This window comes from Leishmania donovani, chromosome 33, assembly GCF_000227135.1.
Source record: "Leishmania donovani BPK282A1 complete genome, chromosome 33".
NCBI classification, from domain to species: domain Eukaryota; phylum Euglenozoa; class Kinetoplastea; order Trypanosomatida; family Trypanosomatidae; genus Leishmania; species Leishmania donovani.
The window spans coordinates 1,162,722-1,178,617 of NC_018260.1; the positions used below are offsets into that span (position 1 = coordinate 1,162,722).

At 57.3% G+C, this 15,896-nt stretch overlaps 5 protein-coding genes across 5 annotated transcripts; all 5 read left to right on the forward strand.

The window, feature by feature from the left end:
- Window positions 1–924: 924 nt before the first annotated feature.
- LDBPK_332940 (hypothetical protein, conserved) lies at window positions 925–1,380 on the forward strand (the record flags this gene model as incomplete). The annotated part of the gene is made up of 1 exon (XM_003864070.1): window positions 925–1,380. The coding sequence occupies one exon, from the start codon at window positions 925–927 to the stop codon at window positions 1,378–1,380; it is 456 nt and encodes a 151-aa protein (XP_003864118.1).
- Window positions 1,381–3,047: 1,667 nt separating this feature from the next.
- LDBPK_332950 (transcription elongation factor-like protein) lies at window positions 3,048–4,469 on the forward strand (the record flags this gene model as incomplete). Its single annotated transcript, XM_003864071.1, has 1 exon — window positions 3,048–4,469. One exon carries the CDS (start codon window positions 3,048–3,050, stop codon window positions 4,467–4,469), a length of 1,422 nt encoding a protein of 473 aa, XP_003864119.1.
- A 1,575-nt stretch (window positions 4,470–6,044) lies between these two features.
- Window positions 6,045–7,826, forward strand: LDBPK_332960 (hypothetical protein, conserved; the record flags this gene model as incomplete). Its single annotated transcript, XM_003864072.1, has 1 exon — window positions 6,045–7,826. The coding sequence occupies one exon, from the start codon at window positions 6,045–6,047 to the stop codon at window positions 7,824–7,826; it is 1,782 nt and encodes a 593-aa protein (XP_003864120.1).
- A 1,661-nt stretch (window positions 7,827–9,487) lies between these two features.
- Window positions 9,488–10,597, forward strand: LDBPK_332970 (D-alanyl-glycyl endopeptidase-like protein; the record flags this gene model as incomplete). The annotated part of the gene is made up of 1 exon (XM_003864073.1): window positions 9,488–10,597. The coding sequence occupies one exon, from the start codon at window positions 9,488–9,490 to the stop codon at window positions 10,595–10,597; it is 1,110 nt and encodes a 369-aa protein (XP_003864121.1).
- A 2,860-nt stretch (window positions 10,598–13,457) lies between these two features.
- Window positions 13,458–14,774, forward strand: LDBPK_332980 (hypothetical protein; the record flags this gene model as incomplete). Its single annotated transcript, XM_003864074.1, has 1 exon — window positions 13,458–14,774. One exon carries the CDS (start codon window positions 13,458–13,460, stop codon window positions 14,772–14,774), a length of 1,317 nt encoding a protein of 438 aa, XP_003864122.1.
- Window positions 14,775–15,896: the final 1,122 nt, after the last annotated feature.

The following is a 15,896-nucleotide window of genomic DNA, read 5'->3' on the forward strand; positions in this document are numbered from 1 at the left end:
ACGCCCTCGGTAGGCAAAGCAGGGCGGGCGGAGGCTCTGGCGGGTGCGGGGTACCACAATGCTAGCGGAGACGTGGGCAGCACACCATCTGCGCTCCGTGTTGTCACTGCGGGTCACCCGCCGTTGCAGGAATCCGAAGCACCAGCCGGGTGCCCAATTCCTTTGCCCACCGCAAAACACAAAGAAAAGGAGGCAAGGAAAAGGCAGGCGGGTTTGCAGAAGCCCAAGTGGCTCTTCGTTATCTCTGTGTTTGGGCATGCCTGCTTACGTTGTGTGTGTTGTTTGGTAATCGCGCGTTCCAGAGGAGCGAAGAAAAGGCAGATGCCTCGTAGTTTTATTTTTTTAAAGTGCCTTTGATGTCTGTGTGTCTGGCGCGCGGGTTGGAAAAGAGCTGAAAGGCAAGCGAGACGCATGGGCACAGAGGGGTTTGCCGCTGATGTTATTGTTGGTACAACGCGTGTTCTGCAATGCGGTGCGTGTGTGTGTGTGTGTGTGTGAAGAGGTGTTGAAAGGAGGAGGAGGCTGACCTTGAGTGGCCACAGCAACAGCCTGTGTAAGAGAGAAAACAGTCTCTCACCCCCTACCCCCGCCTCCAACAGCACGGCGTTACCACAACTGATGCGACTGAGCGTTGCTGCACCTGCGTTTCCCTGTTCCCCAAGTCTCACGTCCTGTCCGAATGGGCCCGTCTTTCTTCCTCTCTGCCTTGCTTTTCGTGCGCGCTTCGGGATGTGAATCCATGCAGCTGTGTGGTCACGTCGTCGATTCAAGAAAGGTGCTTCTTCTCCATCCCCTTTGACTTACGTATCCCACCAACGCCTACTGTCTCAATCCCCCAACAGCACCAGTAACACTCCTTTTTTCACGTAACTAGGTAGCGCCAAGGCCCCTTCCTTTCTTCGCCTGAAGTTCACCTTGCCCATCATGTCTACCGCCCAGGCCGCTATAGTCAAGAGGTCGTCGAGCGCGCTTCAGCGCTTGGTCGTTGACCCGTTAATGAACGTGGCCCACAAGATCGAGGGTCACTCAGCCAAGAAGATGCAGTCCATGGAGCCTGCCATGGCGGAGTGGATCAAGGCGCAGGAAGCTACTGGTTCCGATGCCGCCACTATCAGCCGCCAGCGCTTCTTGCGCGAGCAGCACCAGCTCATGAGCTACCGCGTTGTCCGCTTCTTTGAAGAGTGCCGCTACATCGCCTCTGGTCAGTACTACAAGAACTACAGCATCGGCTGCTTCCTACAGGATGCCCGTTTCGCCACGCAGGCGTTCTTCATCTTTCTGATGGCGGTCATGGCTGGTCGCCGCTCTGTGTACCCGCCCATCTCCCCAAACAGCCCGCTGGCCATTGCCCTTGACCACAAGGTGAACCCGAACTACTAAAGCGGCTGATCAACGTCTGCCACACCTGTCTCCTCGCCCGACCGCTTGGCAAGCACTCCCCTCCATAACTCACCAGCGTACACACTTGCGCTGAAGATGAGGTGGCGTTGCTCCTCTGCTCCTGCTCTTAAAGGCGCCGAGAGTGCGGCTGTGAGCAAGAGCAAGGAAAATGACAAAAACATTTTTGGGCGAGAAGAGCGCCGTCAGCAGCACCAAAATGGAAGTGTGAAAGTGTGGTATCTTAGGGAACTCTTCGTGTGTGTGTGTGTGTTTACGTTTGTGTTTGTGTTTGTCTGCGTGCGTGGATGGGCGCGCGCCTCGGCTCTGTTGACGGGGGAGGGGATGGAGACAGAGAGGTCTGTGTGGGGGAGGGGGGGGGGAAGTAAGAGGGAGAGTGGCGTGCGACGTGCGTACCCTCTTTTTCCCTGCCTCCGTCTTTCTCCTTCTCTGTTTCCCTCTTCCTCCAGTACATCCGCCATCACCGGTATTCTCGCAGCACGCACTCGCGAGTGAGTCCGTTTTTTCTTTTTTGCTGTGTGTGCGTGTGTGTGTGTTTGTGTGTCTGAGTGCATGTGTCAACGGACGTAGTAGTGGAACTTGAGGAGGAAAAAGAAGACAGCGTTGACTCTTGTACACGCTCTGACGCATGCGCACGTACACGTTTCTATGCGTCGCAGTCGCGCTGCCGGTGCGCATGCTGATCTGACGCGCTGGCACGTGACCTGGCCTGTGTACCCGCGTGCGTGTGCGCGTCTGTGCCTTGGAGTCGGTTTAACGAATGCAAAGCAGCGAGCTAACAAATAGCATGCGAACAAGAGGGGAGTAGAAAGCTCAGGAGAGGCTTGTGCATCGTTGAGGGCGTCATGGCCACAGTGGCACCTCCATCCCATTTAGGGTCGCACATGGACACCTGCGCGTGTGCGTGTGGTTTTCTTCGCTAGAGAGCTCGGCTATGAGGCTGAGAAAAGGCAGGGAGTGGGAGCAGGCAAAAATGAGTGGTACCGCCTGCGTAGGAAACATGTTTGGTATATTTGAACCATCTGCGGTAATACAAGCCTCTCCCCCCCCCTTGCCATGCCTCGCTGCATGGCTGCGTGCCCTGCTTCAGCGGGTCAATGCATCGGTATCGCTGGCGGGGTACGCGCGCACTTACACGTCGTGTCGCTGTTACTTTCCCCTGTTATCTTCTGCTGCCGCTATTCCTCCTGGTTTGTCTCACCTCTCATTGGCGCCTCGACTCCACCATTAACCTGCACAACACATACAATGCACTCGCGACCCAACAAACTGCCGCGCGCACAACGCATGCCGCTGCATCTCTGTGTGTCGGCACTCGGGCCGGCTACCGTCATCTCGAGCTGCCTGCCTTTTTTTTTGCCGTGCACTCTCGCTGCGGGCACGTTGCTGCCCTGTTATCTAGAACTTCCCACCTCCGCCCTCTCGGAAGAACGCGAGAGCTCGTGTGTTGGCCCTGCGTGGACGCATACGATATCCAGTCCCACGAACATAGGCGCGCACTCACACAAGCGCAGGGACGTGTGCACCAGGTGCTCACACACACCGTCTCATAAGCGGCAAGACGACACGACCTGAAGGCACGGAAGCCGTGGAATCAACAGCGCCACAAGCTGTTTCTCCTGTTCTTTCTTCCTTTTTTTCAGCTCACTATGGCGACCTACGTCCCAGGTGATCGCGTATGGGTGTACATAGAAGGGGACGGCTGGTGGCCGGCGCGCGTGCTCAGCGACGAGGAAATGGGCACCCGCACCCCCGGCTTTGACCTGGCGGTGCAGTTCTACGCTGGCGTGGAGCAGCCGGCGACTCTGTACGAGCTGAACAGCCACGCCGACGCCGCAAACATCTGCTTCTTCGAGACGTCGTCGGAGAAGGCGGTGACGGGCAACCCTGAGCTAGAGGCATCGATCCGCTGCGCTTGTGCCGATGCGGAGGCCAACCCGCTGAAGTCGGCTTCTGCCATAGTGGGAGGCGCCAGGGTGGCAGCCGGCGGCTCGGGTGCCGCTGGGAGCGCGGGTGCCGCGGCCGTCAACCGTGCCGCGGTGAAGCGCGTCCGCGACATGGGCGACGATGACACGGGCACCTACGGCGGTGGCGCTGCCGCCTCGCGCTCTGCTTCTGGGTACCACCACCTGCGCAGCGACGAACTTCACGAATTGTCGAGCAAGATTTCGTCAGCTGTGGCAGCGGCAGACTTGACGGCGGTGCGCGCGGCCCTCTGCCAGCTAGACGGCGTGGACGTGTACCTGACGGAGCTGGAGGACACGAAGATCGGTGTTGCCGTCGGGTCAGTACTGAGCCAGCCGGCACTGAAACCGCTGTGGCCCCTTGCCCGCGCCATGATCTCGTTCTGGGCACGCCACCTGCCTGCCGAGACTCTCGCAGCCATCCGTAGCGTGCAGCAACGCCAGCTGCCTGTACCGGCTATCAGTGCAGCGGCGGCAGCAGAGCCCTCTAGCCCGCACAACAAGCGGCAGCAGCCGCTTCCAGCTGTTCCTAGCCGGAGCCCCTTTGCGAGCAGCGTGTCCCCATCCGCGGCAACCGCAGCAGGTGGAGCTGTAGGAGGAGCAGCGGCCGGCGCGTGCTCTGGTGATGTGGCTCCGACACAGCGCAAGACGTTCTACGACAACGTCTACCAGCTCCTTGACAGTCCCTTGAGCACGACACGCTACGACGACACCGTCATTGACGAGGTGGCCCGAAAGTTGGCGACTGAAATCACTGACCGCGATGAGCGCCAGATGCTGCTGCTTCGGCTTCGCGAGGAGGAGCTTTCTTTCATTCGCGATCACCTCCTCTCTGGCGAGTGGACGCCAAAGAAGTACCTGGATCAGCCGAACGAGGTGTTTACGACCAAGAGCGAGAAGGCCCGGCAGGAGCAGCGCATCCAGGAAAAAATGAAGGCGATCGAGGCTGCCGACAATGCCATGCTAAACATCACCTCTCTCTTCAAGTGTGGGCGCTGCAGCAAGCGCCATTGCACCTTCTACGAGCAGCAGACGCGCAGCGCGGATGAACCGACGACGAAGTACATTACTTGTCTAGACTGCAAGAACACCTGGACGCAGGAGTAGACACGCAGATATCTGTGCAGTTGCGAAGCATATCCGCTGTGCGGGGTCTGCCACCCTCTCTCCCTCTCCTGCGCACGCTTCTCTTTCTGCCGTCGAGGCGGAGAGACGGAAGGGGGGGGGGTACGAATAGGAGATGGCGGTGCGAAGACAGAGGTGCTGGAAAGGACAACACACGCTCGGGAACACCTGGATGCCTGTGTGTGTGTGTGTATGTAGCTCTCTCTCTTTACCGTACGTAATGCCTCGGAATAAGGCGTACGCCGTAGGCAATGATGGCGTTGTCGGAGGGGGTTCACAGCTGCTGCTGTCCTTGCTATGTTTCCCGGCGCGTGAGCGTAAGCGTTTACATCAAAAACGACTCGGGCGCAGTGAAGGGGGTGGGGAGACTCAGCACTGTGTGTGTGTGTTTGGGGAGTAGGGGACGGTAAGGGCTGTGGTTTCGAGTGCCTCTCTCTCTCCCTGCGTCGTATTGGTGGCCAGTGATTGGCAGTGGTGGTGGGCTGGGTAGGAAAACTTGCCGATGTTTCACGGTGCTCCTCACTACGTTCGTGTAGACGTTGACGGGCATATCTCCCTGCAGGGTGGATACGGCGATCACGTTAGGAGTGCTGAGCGAGAGTCGGCAACTTCGTTTGAGGATTGCTTGTTGTCTCTTAATGTTGTGTGGCTTGACGAAAGAGAGGGAGGGAGACAAAGAGCGATGGTGAGTGCAGATGGCGCATCATTTGTGAGTCCTCAGTGATAACTTCCTCTTTTGTTGCTTTTCTATTTCTTTTTTGGCTGTCCCCTTATCCTATAGGTCGATTTTAAGCTCTGCAGCCACCGTGAGATGAGCCGGCACACACGTTGCACACAAGCATGCAGGCGAGTAGAAAGAAATGGAGCTAGGAGAATCAACGCTGCGATGTGAGTCATTCATGCCTCTTCTTCTGTCTTTGTGTGTGTGTGTGTCTGTGTGTGCAGAATATGCCCTGGGACTATCAACATAATAGGTGCCCGCCCGTTCCCTTCTTCTCCCTCTCCCACTCACTCCTCCCTCCCGTTTTCGTCTTCGCTGCGCTCTCCAGCGGGCGAAGACACACACACACACACGCACATACGCACATGGCCTCCTGGCTCAAAGACGGCAGCGCGAATCGTCCACGTTCGACTTTGCTCGGCCATGTCAATGTGCGTGCATGTACTTGCTTGCAAAAAGCTGCTGCCGGGTGGGACTTTCACCACCCCTACCTCTCATGCCTCCTGCGCTCCTCATGGGTTGACCCCCTCCCTCTACTCTTCTCCGTCCCGCTGTCTCGCTCTCTTACTCCACTTCTTTCCCGCACTGCCGTCAGTAAACGCACCCACATAGATACGCGCAATAGCACCATCAGCAGCCAAGGGACTAAAAGGCGTGCTGGCCCGGTGGAGAAACAACCTGCGCAGCAGAAGAAGCCATTCTGTATGATACTTTCCATTTCTGTGTGTCTGCTCGTGGTCGCGTGCGTGAGCGTGCTGTCTGCGCAGTGACAGCAGGTCGTCAGCATCCCGCTGTATCTGCCTTGCCTTCTAAAAGACGACCTTTGCGCGTGCACGATGAGCACCAGCACCTCCGCCGACTACCCTGTGAACTCATGGGTGTGGGTGAAGCAGTCTGGCTACCCTTGGTGGCCCGCGATGGTGCTGGACCCGGCGCAGGCGGGACAAGACCCTCCCGAGGGAAGCGATGTCGTGCTTCTCTGCGGTCCGAGCGCCTCGGCGACGTTGGTGTTTGCAAGTTCCGCGGATGCGGAGCAGCTGCGCCCTTACCACGGCGCAGCAGCGGACGCGGAACTCATTGAAGCCGGCCGCAGCGATGAGAGCTGTGCCGCCGCCATCGAGGAGATGATTGCCGCCGTAGCTAGCACTGATGCCGCGCCTGAAGAAGAGGGCCCGCAAACCACGCCGTCTGCCTCTGGCGCCGTGGGGGAGCAGGGCCATCACGCCTTCTCTGGCGAAGACGACGTCGACTGGGAGGCGCTGGCAGCTGAGGCGGAGGCGACCATGGCAGAGCCGCAGAACGCCGTGGCCCGGAAGAAGCGCAAGCAAGATAAGAAACGCAAGAAGCGGAAGAGGAATGGCAGCAGTGGTGGTGATAGGCATGCCGATGGCGCTGACCCGCGCAAGACGCGGAAGGATAAGCCCTCCAAGGGTCATCGTCGTCACCGCAGTGGCGATGCGGATTCGGCGAATGAGGCAGAAGTTAGCAGCGGAGACGACGAGGACGACAGCGAGAATGATGAGGACATGTTCCAGCGACGCAAGGGGGCTTCCTCGAGCCGATCAGCGAAGAAGGTCAAGTACGAGCGGCAGAGCAAACTTGAGGAGTACGACCTCGGGCCAGGCACGCTATCCGACTACAGTCCACGTAATGATCCTGCATACTACTACCGCAAAGTGCGCAGTGCACGGCGTACGGCGTCGTCCACGGAGTTGCAAACCTGCACGCAGGAGTTGCGTGGCTTCATGTCGCGGTGTCTCAGTGGTGCGGCAACGGCCCTCGACGTCGAGGCGGACATTCTTGGCGTTCTGCGGCAGCTGAAGAGCGTCGACGTGACGGTGGCGCAGCTGCAGGAGACGGGCATCGGCGTTGCCATTGGCAGTCTTCTCCGTTTTTTCACCCCACCTGTGGTGCAGCTGGCGCAGGCAATACTAAACTACTGGTTCCACTCCTTGCCACAGAACACGCAGCAGCAGCTCTCCGCGGAGAATGAGGTGGACCGGTGCTCCATCGAGACCTGCTCCGATGGCGTGGCTGGCGACAACGAGCTCGGTCGCATTGGTGTAAACCTCTTCAGCTGCTTCACCAATGAGGAGATCGACGATGCGCCGGCGAGTGTCGATGCGATGGCACTGTGCGGCGCCATCGAAGACGCGCTCGAGCGCCGCTGCGACGCCGATGCGCAAATGCTAGTGCTCTCTGCTTTTGGCGACACCGGCGACACCGGCAAGGCGCTGCGCCGCCTCTTGTTGGAGGGCAAGATTTATGTGGAAGACATCATCAATCACACAGGGAACCTGCCATTGCTGGTCCGCACGCGACAGCGCCGCCCGCCGAACATGCAGTTCACTTTCAACCCGCCAGCGTCCCAGGACCGCAGCGATATTGACTCACCGACCTCGCCCTATGGCGCCTTTTCACCCAACGACGACGGATCGACTGGCAGCCCCACCTTCGGCTCCCCAGCCGGGCGCACCACCACTGCACTCTACAGCTGTCCGCATTGTGGTGCAAACGACGCGTACCAGAGGAGCTATTCGGTGCAGGCACACGACAACATGCCTGACATCTTGCGCTGCAAGAAGTGTGGGCAGACCTGGAATGTGGCAGAGCAGTAGTGCCCGAGCACAGCTCACCGTGGAGCACAGAGGGGCGGCTAAGCGTGAGCATCGACTCCCTGTGCAGATGCGTTATTATCTCCCTGGTTGTTTGTGTGTGTGTGTGTGTGTGTGTGGAGGGGGGGGGGCAGGTGCGGTGACGGGTGCGTTGGCTGCGCGACGGCGCAGGATTGGAAAGCACCTGCTCAGACTGTGGCAATGAGGGTAAGAGCTCGTCGCCGAGGTGTGGATGCGTCGAGTGTTTTAAGCAGATGCATCTTTGTGTACGTGTGTCTTTATGTGGGTGGTGGTGCGGCTGTGCGCATCGGTGACTGAGCTCGGACCATCAAATGTTAACAGCAAAAAGGGGATGGAACGAAAATGAAGCAAACAAAACGAGGTGAGGGATGCCCGTCGCCTCCGTGCGAAAGTGGACTCACGTCGAAAGCGGAAGGACGACAGCAATGACTAGCCAAAACAAGCCAGGTGATGCAGTCATCTCACCCCCGCGCGGCCTCAGATAGCAGGAAAGGTCGGCTAGCAGAGTGGGCGGAGAACGGCCACGGCTCTCATCGGGCGCAGGGACAAAGATAGACGAACGAAGGAAAGGTGCGCGGGCGCCTTAGGCTGATGTGTCTGTGAGTGTGTGTCTTCTCTCAGTCGCTTACGTGAGGGGAGAAAGGTGCGCGTTGTGTCTGCCCTGGACAAAACCCCCTTTTTGGGGGCAGAGAAGACGGAGAAGAGAGATGGGGGGCACGCGGCAAGAGTCACAGGGCGACGGTGCCCGGCGTGTATTGTGAGTCGAATGGTCGAGAGCTATGGTGCAGGAAACAGAAGCTGTTGGAGTCTGTCGATTGTCTTTTGCTTTCCTTGTGGTGTTTCTCGCCAGCGCAAGTGTGCCAACGCCTTTGACCCGCCGCGCCTACCATATCATCCGCGTTTCTATACGTCACCCTCTCTTCATGGCAGTTGCTGCCTGTGGCCTTTTTTTTTCTTGTGCGAAGTCAAGTCGTATTCCTGCACATGTGTATCCATGCGCAGTCATGCAGAACACAGTTGTGTAGGAGAGAGAAGAGGAGGGGGTGCGCACGCATGCAACACTGCGAATGGTGTCAGCGTATGGAAGCCTTTGAAGGCACAAGACATAGCCGCCTTCCCTCTCCTTGTCACGGTCTTTGTGCGTGTGATGTCCGGATTGCATGCAGGCCTCAGTTCCGTCACGGCAACTGGAGTTTCCTGCCATGATCCAGCGATTCCTCACCTACTCCCTCGTCTCTTTCCACTTTGCTTTCCCTCCTAACTCTGATTCGCGCGTCGCACTGACGTCAGTCTGCGCACGAGCATCTTTCCCTGGGTGTCCTCTCATCTGCTCTCGCACATGCATGGCTTTCTCACTTCTGTATTGCCTCCCTAATCTGCACCGACAGTTCTTTTGAAAGCAAGCACACAGCACTACGAGTGCCGCTTCTTCGCTTGACCGCCACAACCGTTGCGCTTCCTGCTGGTCGATACGTTTAACGGCTGCATAGCACTCTCTCTTTCTCCCTCTCATCCTCTGCTGCAGCTACAGCATTTGCTTCTCGCTTCTTTCTTCCCACCACAGACGCACGCACAAAACAATGCAGACATGGACGGGGCCAACTGAGTTGCTGCCGATGGAGCCGATCCCGCGAATCAGCTCCATGGCTGCCGCTCCTCTTTCCAGGACGTTCTCACCCAAGTCCTCAGAAAGCTCCTTCTCATCTCACAGCCAAGAGAGAATGGAGCAAAACTACCGAGAAAGCGCTGCGGGGTTTGGGCCTCCACCAGCCGAGAGCGCCTCCAATGCTGCAAATGGCGATGTCGTCGTCTGCCAGTCTCGCAGCCATCGTGAAACCACCGCTCAACCCAATACCTCTGGCAACAACTACGGTGAAAGCACCCGGGTCGGCGCACGCGATAACAAGAGCGCCGACTCGGGCATCGCTAGCGCCGGCGTTGCGCGCTGCTTTGTACTGACACACGATCCGCTACTTTACGGCGTTCTCAAGTGGGGTCTGGCGACTTTATTGCTTCTTTTCCTCGCCTTCGTTGTCTTTGGCATGTTATACAGTTCCATCCGCTACGGCGGGAACTGTACCGGCACCAATGGGACCTCAGGTGGGACAGTGAAGCCACGCGAACCGTGCGTCACGCCGTTCAGCACCATCCTCGGCGTCTTCAACGGCGTCTTTGGCTACAGCAACTGCAATGACAGCTACGTGTCTACAGAGCTGGGGTACATTAACCTGACGGTGCCGGAGCTGAACAACGAAACAGGGCAGGTAACCTACATCTCTAAGCAGTTCTACACGGGGCTGGCGTGGCAGTGCGTTGAGTACGCGCGGCGATACTGGATGCAGAGCGGAACACCGCAGCCAGCGTACTTCGAATCCGTTCCAGGGGCCGCAGACATTTGGAACCTGACCTTTGTGAGGCTCCTGTCGAACACATCGATGAAGCTGCCGCTGCACAGGTTCAGGAACGGCGACCCCGTGACGAGCAACCTCCAGGTACCTGCAGTCGGTGACATCATCATCTACCCCGTCCAAGATGGTGGCTTTCCTTACGGCCACGTCGCCGTCATCGCGAGTGTTGAAATATCGACGCACGGCGCCATCTACGTGGCGGAACAAAACTGGGCTAACGCCGTGTGGCCATCGGCGTACCACAACTACAGCAGAAGGATTCCATTGTACTATGACATGCTGACCTCCACCATCACGCTTGATGATCCGAAAGGTAAAATTATCGGGTGGGTGCGGTACGGCTGAGCAGCTAGGGGCATGAAGGCAAGCAGACGATCGCCGAACCCTCACATTGGGGCTGCTTGTACCGCGACACACACATAAAAACGCGCTAGACGACGGCTACCCGTTGAAAAGGCATGAGAGCACATCCGTGTGCCATTGATGCACATCCAAGAGGAGTGTGGGTGGGAGGAGGCAAAAAGCGCTGGGAATTACATAGCGGCGCTGCATCTGTTTCTCGCTCCTTTTCACTATATGTCTTCGTTGAATATCATCGAAGGAGGCCGATAGTGCCCGTCGCCTCACGGTAGCGCCAGGGCCTAGTGCCCAGCGTGCGGGGACGCCAAGGGCCTGCAGCCCGCCCTGGAAGGGGGGTGGTGGTGCGGCTGCGGACTCTCGATGTCGGCGGACAGGCCTGGGCTGGCGCTGCGCGGAGGAGGCCTGCAGTCATGAGCGCGTTTGCACCAGCTCACCACGAATCGTGTCGGCGATCAAACGAGTAGGCGCATCCCACCTGCTGTGTTTCTGCTTTTGCTGCGTTGCGGCGGTGTTGGGTGGGCCCGCTCCTGGGCATCGCCGTGGTGCAGCAGAGGTAGGTGAACGGTGGCCGTGTGTATCTACTGGCTGACTTGTTCGTGGTACAATGCCACGTTGAAGAAAGAGCAGCGATGCATACGGCGTCGAGGAGCGCAGCTGGAGTACGCAGCGCTTCTAGGGAAGCTGAGCGTATGTGTGTGTGTGGGTGGGTGTGCTTGTGTTTGTGCTGCAAGGTCTGCTTTTCAAACGTGACGGTGCCTTATTCTGCATTGAGCGTCCGCTCCGCTCCTACAATATGTGTTGCGAGCTTCTCTTTTTGCTTGTCTCTGCTGTATTGCTATGTAGCGTTCTTTTACACACACTATATGTGTATGTGTCTTCCTGTACGCTGCTGCGTGTGTCATTCAGCCTGGCAACGGTAATGCCACGTTCAGCTTATTATTTTTGTTGCACAGAAGCGAGCGGTTCTTCTCTGTGCATTCCTTGTTCGTTCTGGGGTTTGTCTTGGGTTGTATCTCTGTGTGTATGTGTGTCGGGGAGTGAAGAGTACACGAGCAAGCGCAGCCCGCACCTGCACACATACGCACACTCTGACTTACAGGCAGGCGAAGGGATCATGATGCAGGGAGAGTGCATATGTATATATATATATATATGCATATGTGTATGCGGACATTTATATAGAAATATATTTGTGGGAATGGGAGGAGTATCGGAGAGGAAAAGGTAAACGGCCTTTGGCAGACGCGTGTGACGTAACTGCACCCTCCCCACCACCACTGCCACCCATACACACAAGCATGCGGGCATGTGTATGGGTTTTTAATTGCTTTGTTGTTTTCTTTCTTCGTGTGTGTGTGGGGGGGGGTCTTGCGTTTTGCACCGTTCGACTTCTGGCCGTGCTCTGTTGCTCCTTTCTCCCTTCGCATCGTCTCGCTGAGTGGCTCTTGCTCTTATCTCCCCCCTGCTTATCTTCTTTGGCCTGTTTTCGGGGAGTCTGTGCGGGGGGAGGGGGAGGGGCGGCACGTGTGTGCGTGTACTAACAGTTTTGCACCTCCCCTCCTTTTCTCCCGACGCTTTGGCTCACCCACTGCGCACCCCCTCCAGCGCCACCCTCAGGCTCATCTCGAGCCCCTTTCCCTCTCTTTTTTTTTGCTTGCTATCGCCTGCGTTGGATTGCTTCCACGCGTACCACTATTTTCTGCTCCGACAGATGATTCGACTCTGTGTGTATCAGCGAGTCTAGGTGTCCATTATTGGCCTCTCCCTCCCTGCCTCCCTGCCTCCCTGCTTCTCTCTTTGGGCCGATGCTCATCAATGTCTCTCTCTCTCTCCCTATGAGAGTGTGCGTGTCTCTTACGTGCACGCAGAGCGCGGCGATCCCGTAGATATGCGTCTGCCAAGGCACTTCTTTGCGACTGTATGTATGGTTTACCTGGCGCGTGCTCTGGCTCAGAATCCTTTCACAATGGTGTCGGCGCGCTTTTCATTGTTGTTGTTACTGTCTACTACGACGATGCTCTCTCTGTGCAAGCGAAGATGAGGGATGCCGGTAAAGGATACGCTTAAAACGCTTTTGAACAGCTGCAGAGCCGCAGCAAGCGCTGAATGACGATAGCAGCGGAAAGCGAAAATTTTTTAAAGGAAGAGCGGCAGCAACAGTCGTGGTGATCATTACTGTTCGCCAATGCTCATAAACAAATACACACACAAAGACGCAAAAGACTCACAGAAGCTCGGCTCAATAAAACCGAGCGGTCGCTTCTCAGATGAGTGGCATCGACCGCCTGGCGCGCTGGTGCGTATGCGAGATCAGGCGCCTTAACCTCTGTCGCACAGCATCATCCGCCGTTTTACACGCTCATGCAACCTCCTCCGCATAAGTGTGTGTGTGTGTGTGTATGTACGCGCACCCGACGGGGAGAGAGGATTGCAGGCATAAGCTGACAGACATGTGTGCACGTGCATGAACGCGTATATCTATGCGAACGAAACCGCGCCCCACCCGGCTTCAATCACCGACTTTTACCCTTTTTCCCACCTCTCCCGCCTGTCCTCTTCCGCTCTGGCCACATGTCACACACTTGGGCAGAACAACCTAACGGCAGGGTGGGCAGTTTCTCTCTCTTGCCGCACATTTTTTTTCGTGTCTTTGGTTTTGTTCATGTGTCTTAATCATAGCGTTTTCTTTTGTGTGACCGTACACGTACTTACCTGATCTGCGTGTCTGCTCATGTGGATGCTGTCTGGCATCGCATTACCGAATCCATTTTGACCTCGCTGTCGTGCGCTCTTGTCGGTTGTTTTAGCACCCATCGAAGCACAAGCAACGCGGCGAGCAGGGACGATGGCGCATCCGGCGAAGCGGCGGCGTGGCGGTGGCCGTCACCGTGCTACTGTGATGTGCGCCCTCCTAGCCGTCATTTTTGTTCTGGGTGGTCTCTACGGTGCCCCGGTACGCGCTCAACAGCAAGCGCGTGGACTTGCAGAACTTGAGAGCGGTTCCCTTCCTCTAGCCGACGAAAACTTTGGCCACGGACACAATCTCTACAAAGTCGTGGGCAAAGACGGAATCTTAGACGACAAGGGTTTACAGACTCGCTCTGACGAGGAGGCCATAAACATGGAAACTGTTGCTTCGAGTGGTGCGACATCCTCCATCTGGAGGGCGGAAGGCAATCCGTCTATCGAGAGTGGCTCGTCGTCCTCTGCAGCTGCGAGTGACGCTGGCACGGCGGAGCGGAGCACCAGTTTCCGTTCCGAGGCTGGTGCTGCCAGCCAAAACCCTGACTCGTCGTCCTCTGCAAGGAGCAGCCGTCCCCTCACCGCGTCTTCTTCCTCTGAGACGAGCAAAGAGGATCAGCCGGTAGATGGGTCCCCCGGCACCACTCTGACGAACACTACCACAACGGCAACCACGGAGACACCAACAACGAAGCGTCCGGCGGTTGATCATGGTATGGGCACTTCAGTGGTTTTATTTTTCTTCCTTCTCTTCATTGTAGCCTTCATCATATATGGTGGGCGGCTGTTCCCAAGTGCGTGCCCGTTCGTTGGCCAAAATAGCGGCGGCCATAGCAGCGGGCCGCACGCGTTCATCCAGCAGCAACACCCACGCTATACCACGCTGCACGGCGACGACGAAGCCTACCGTGGGATGAAGCTGAGCAACGCGGCAGCCGGGGTCCCAGTCGGCGGCCGAAATCCGAGACGCTTTTATCAGCCGCAACGCGGCGCCGGTGACAGCGAAGGCCATTGTGACATATTCGTCGAACTGAAAGACAAACCCACCAAGACCGTGCGAAGCGCCGGCGCACACATCAGCGGTGAAGCCACGGATTCTTTTAGCTTTATGGTGGGCAACAACCCAGCAGCAAAGAATGGACTCGTTGGTACTTCGGCTTCCTCGGCCGGGCCGGTGACAGTGCACGTCCCGATGCAGCCCAAGAGCTCGCTGAAGTCACTGCGGAAGGGCAAGCTGGGCCACGTGTCGACTACTCCGGCGGCCTCTTTTTCCTCGGGTTCGACGACTGAAACACCGGGCTCAAACGCGAGAAGCCCGCTTTACCGCTCAACTGCAGACACACGTTCCGGCCACGCCGAAGCTGCCGCTATGCCGCCGACCACATCGCAGCCACGCGTTGAGGACGATTGGGAGTGGTAAGATAAGACCACGTACAAGCGGGAGGCACCAAAGGGCGGCAATGAAGCGCACGAAGCGATGAGATCTGTTCACCAAGTGGGCAGTGTGTGCACACACCCTCACCCTCCGCATGAGTGATGTAACCGACGTCACTGCTGACGACTTCCCCCCCTCCCTCTCAGCGTCACCTAGGGTGCAAGTCTGCTGGGTTATGCGTACCTAGCGCTGCCCTTTGTACTCGTGCGTCACCATCACAGGCTTTGCGCATGCACAGCGCAGAGACAGCAACGGTGCTTTTTCATTGTTTTTTTTTTTTCCATCTTGCCTTTTTCCTTCTTGATCCGCCTCATCCTTCTTTCTCGTTTCCACTGGGCGTTTTTCACCTGCGTCGGGTTAACTCTCTCATTTTGCGGTTGGGCCATATTTTCTTCCCTTCACCTCTTTTTCCCTTTCTCGCGCAGTTGAGACGCGCATCTTACAGTCAGGTGACTGCTACCGAGACGGTCATGTCGTGCATCGCGCTGTCGCCGCAACTGATTCAGTTCTCTGTCGTTGTTGTCGCCTTACTGGCGATTTGATGCCCGTTTCTCTTCTCTAATTCTTCATTGCGACTTTGTCTTTTCTTCTCATCTCCGCATCTTTCAATAAAAAAAAAACACGAGACGTTTCGAAGAGGAAGGCAGCCGCAGCCGGGGAGAAAGAACAAGTAAAGAGCTGCTGTGCAAGTGAGGCGCTTCATGGTGACAGTAGTGGTGTATGCACGTCGGTTGGAGTAATCACCATGACCACCAGCATGCAGCGAGTCACACCACACGTGCAAAACGCAGGGTAACTATTGCTAGGAAATCTACCTCTCCAAAAACAGAGCGCTGCTCGCACAGCCCTTTCAAAATGCGTTAGCCAACATCCCTTGCTCATCATATCGGGCTATTCATTCTTCCCCACATCTTTTCTCTTTCATGGTGCCCGCCACCCCACGGTAGCGTCAGGGCCTAGTGCCCAGCGTGCGGGGACGCCAAGGGCCTGCAGCCCGCCCTGGAAGGGGGGTGGTGGTGCGGCTGCGGACTCTCGATGTCGGCGGACAGGCCTGGGCTGGCGCTGCGCGGAGGAGGCCTGCAGTCATGAGCGCGTTTGCACCAGCTC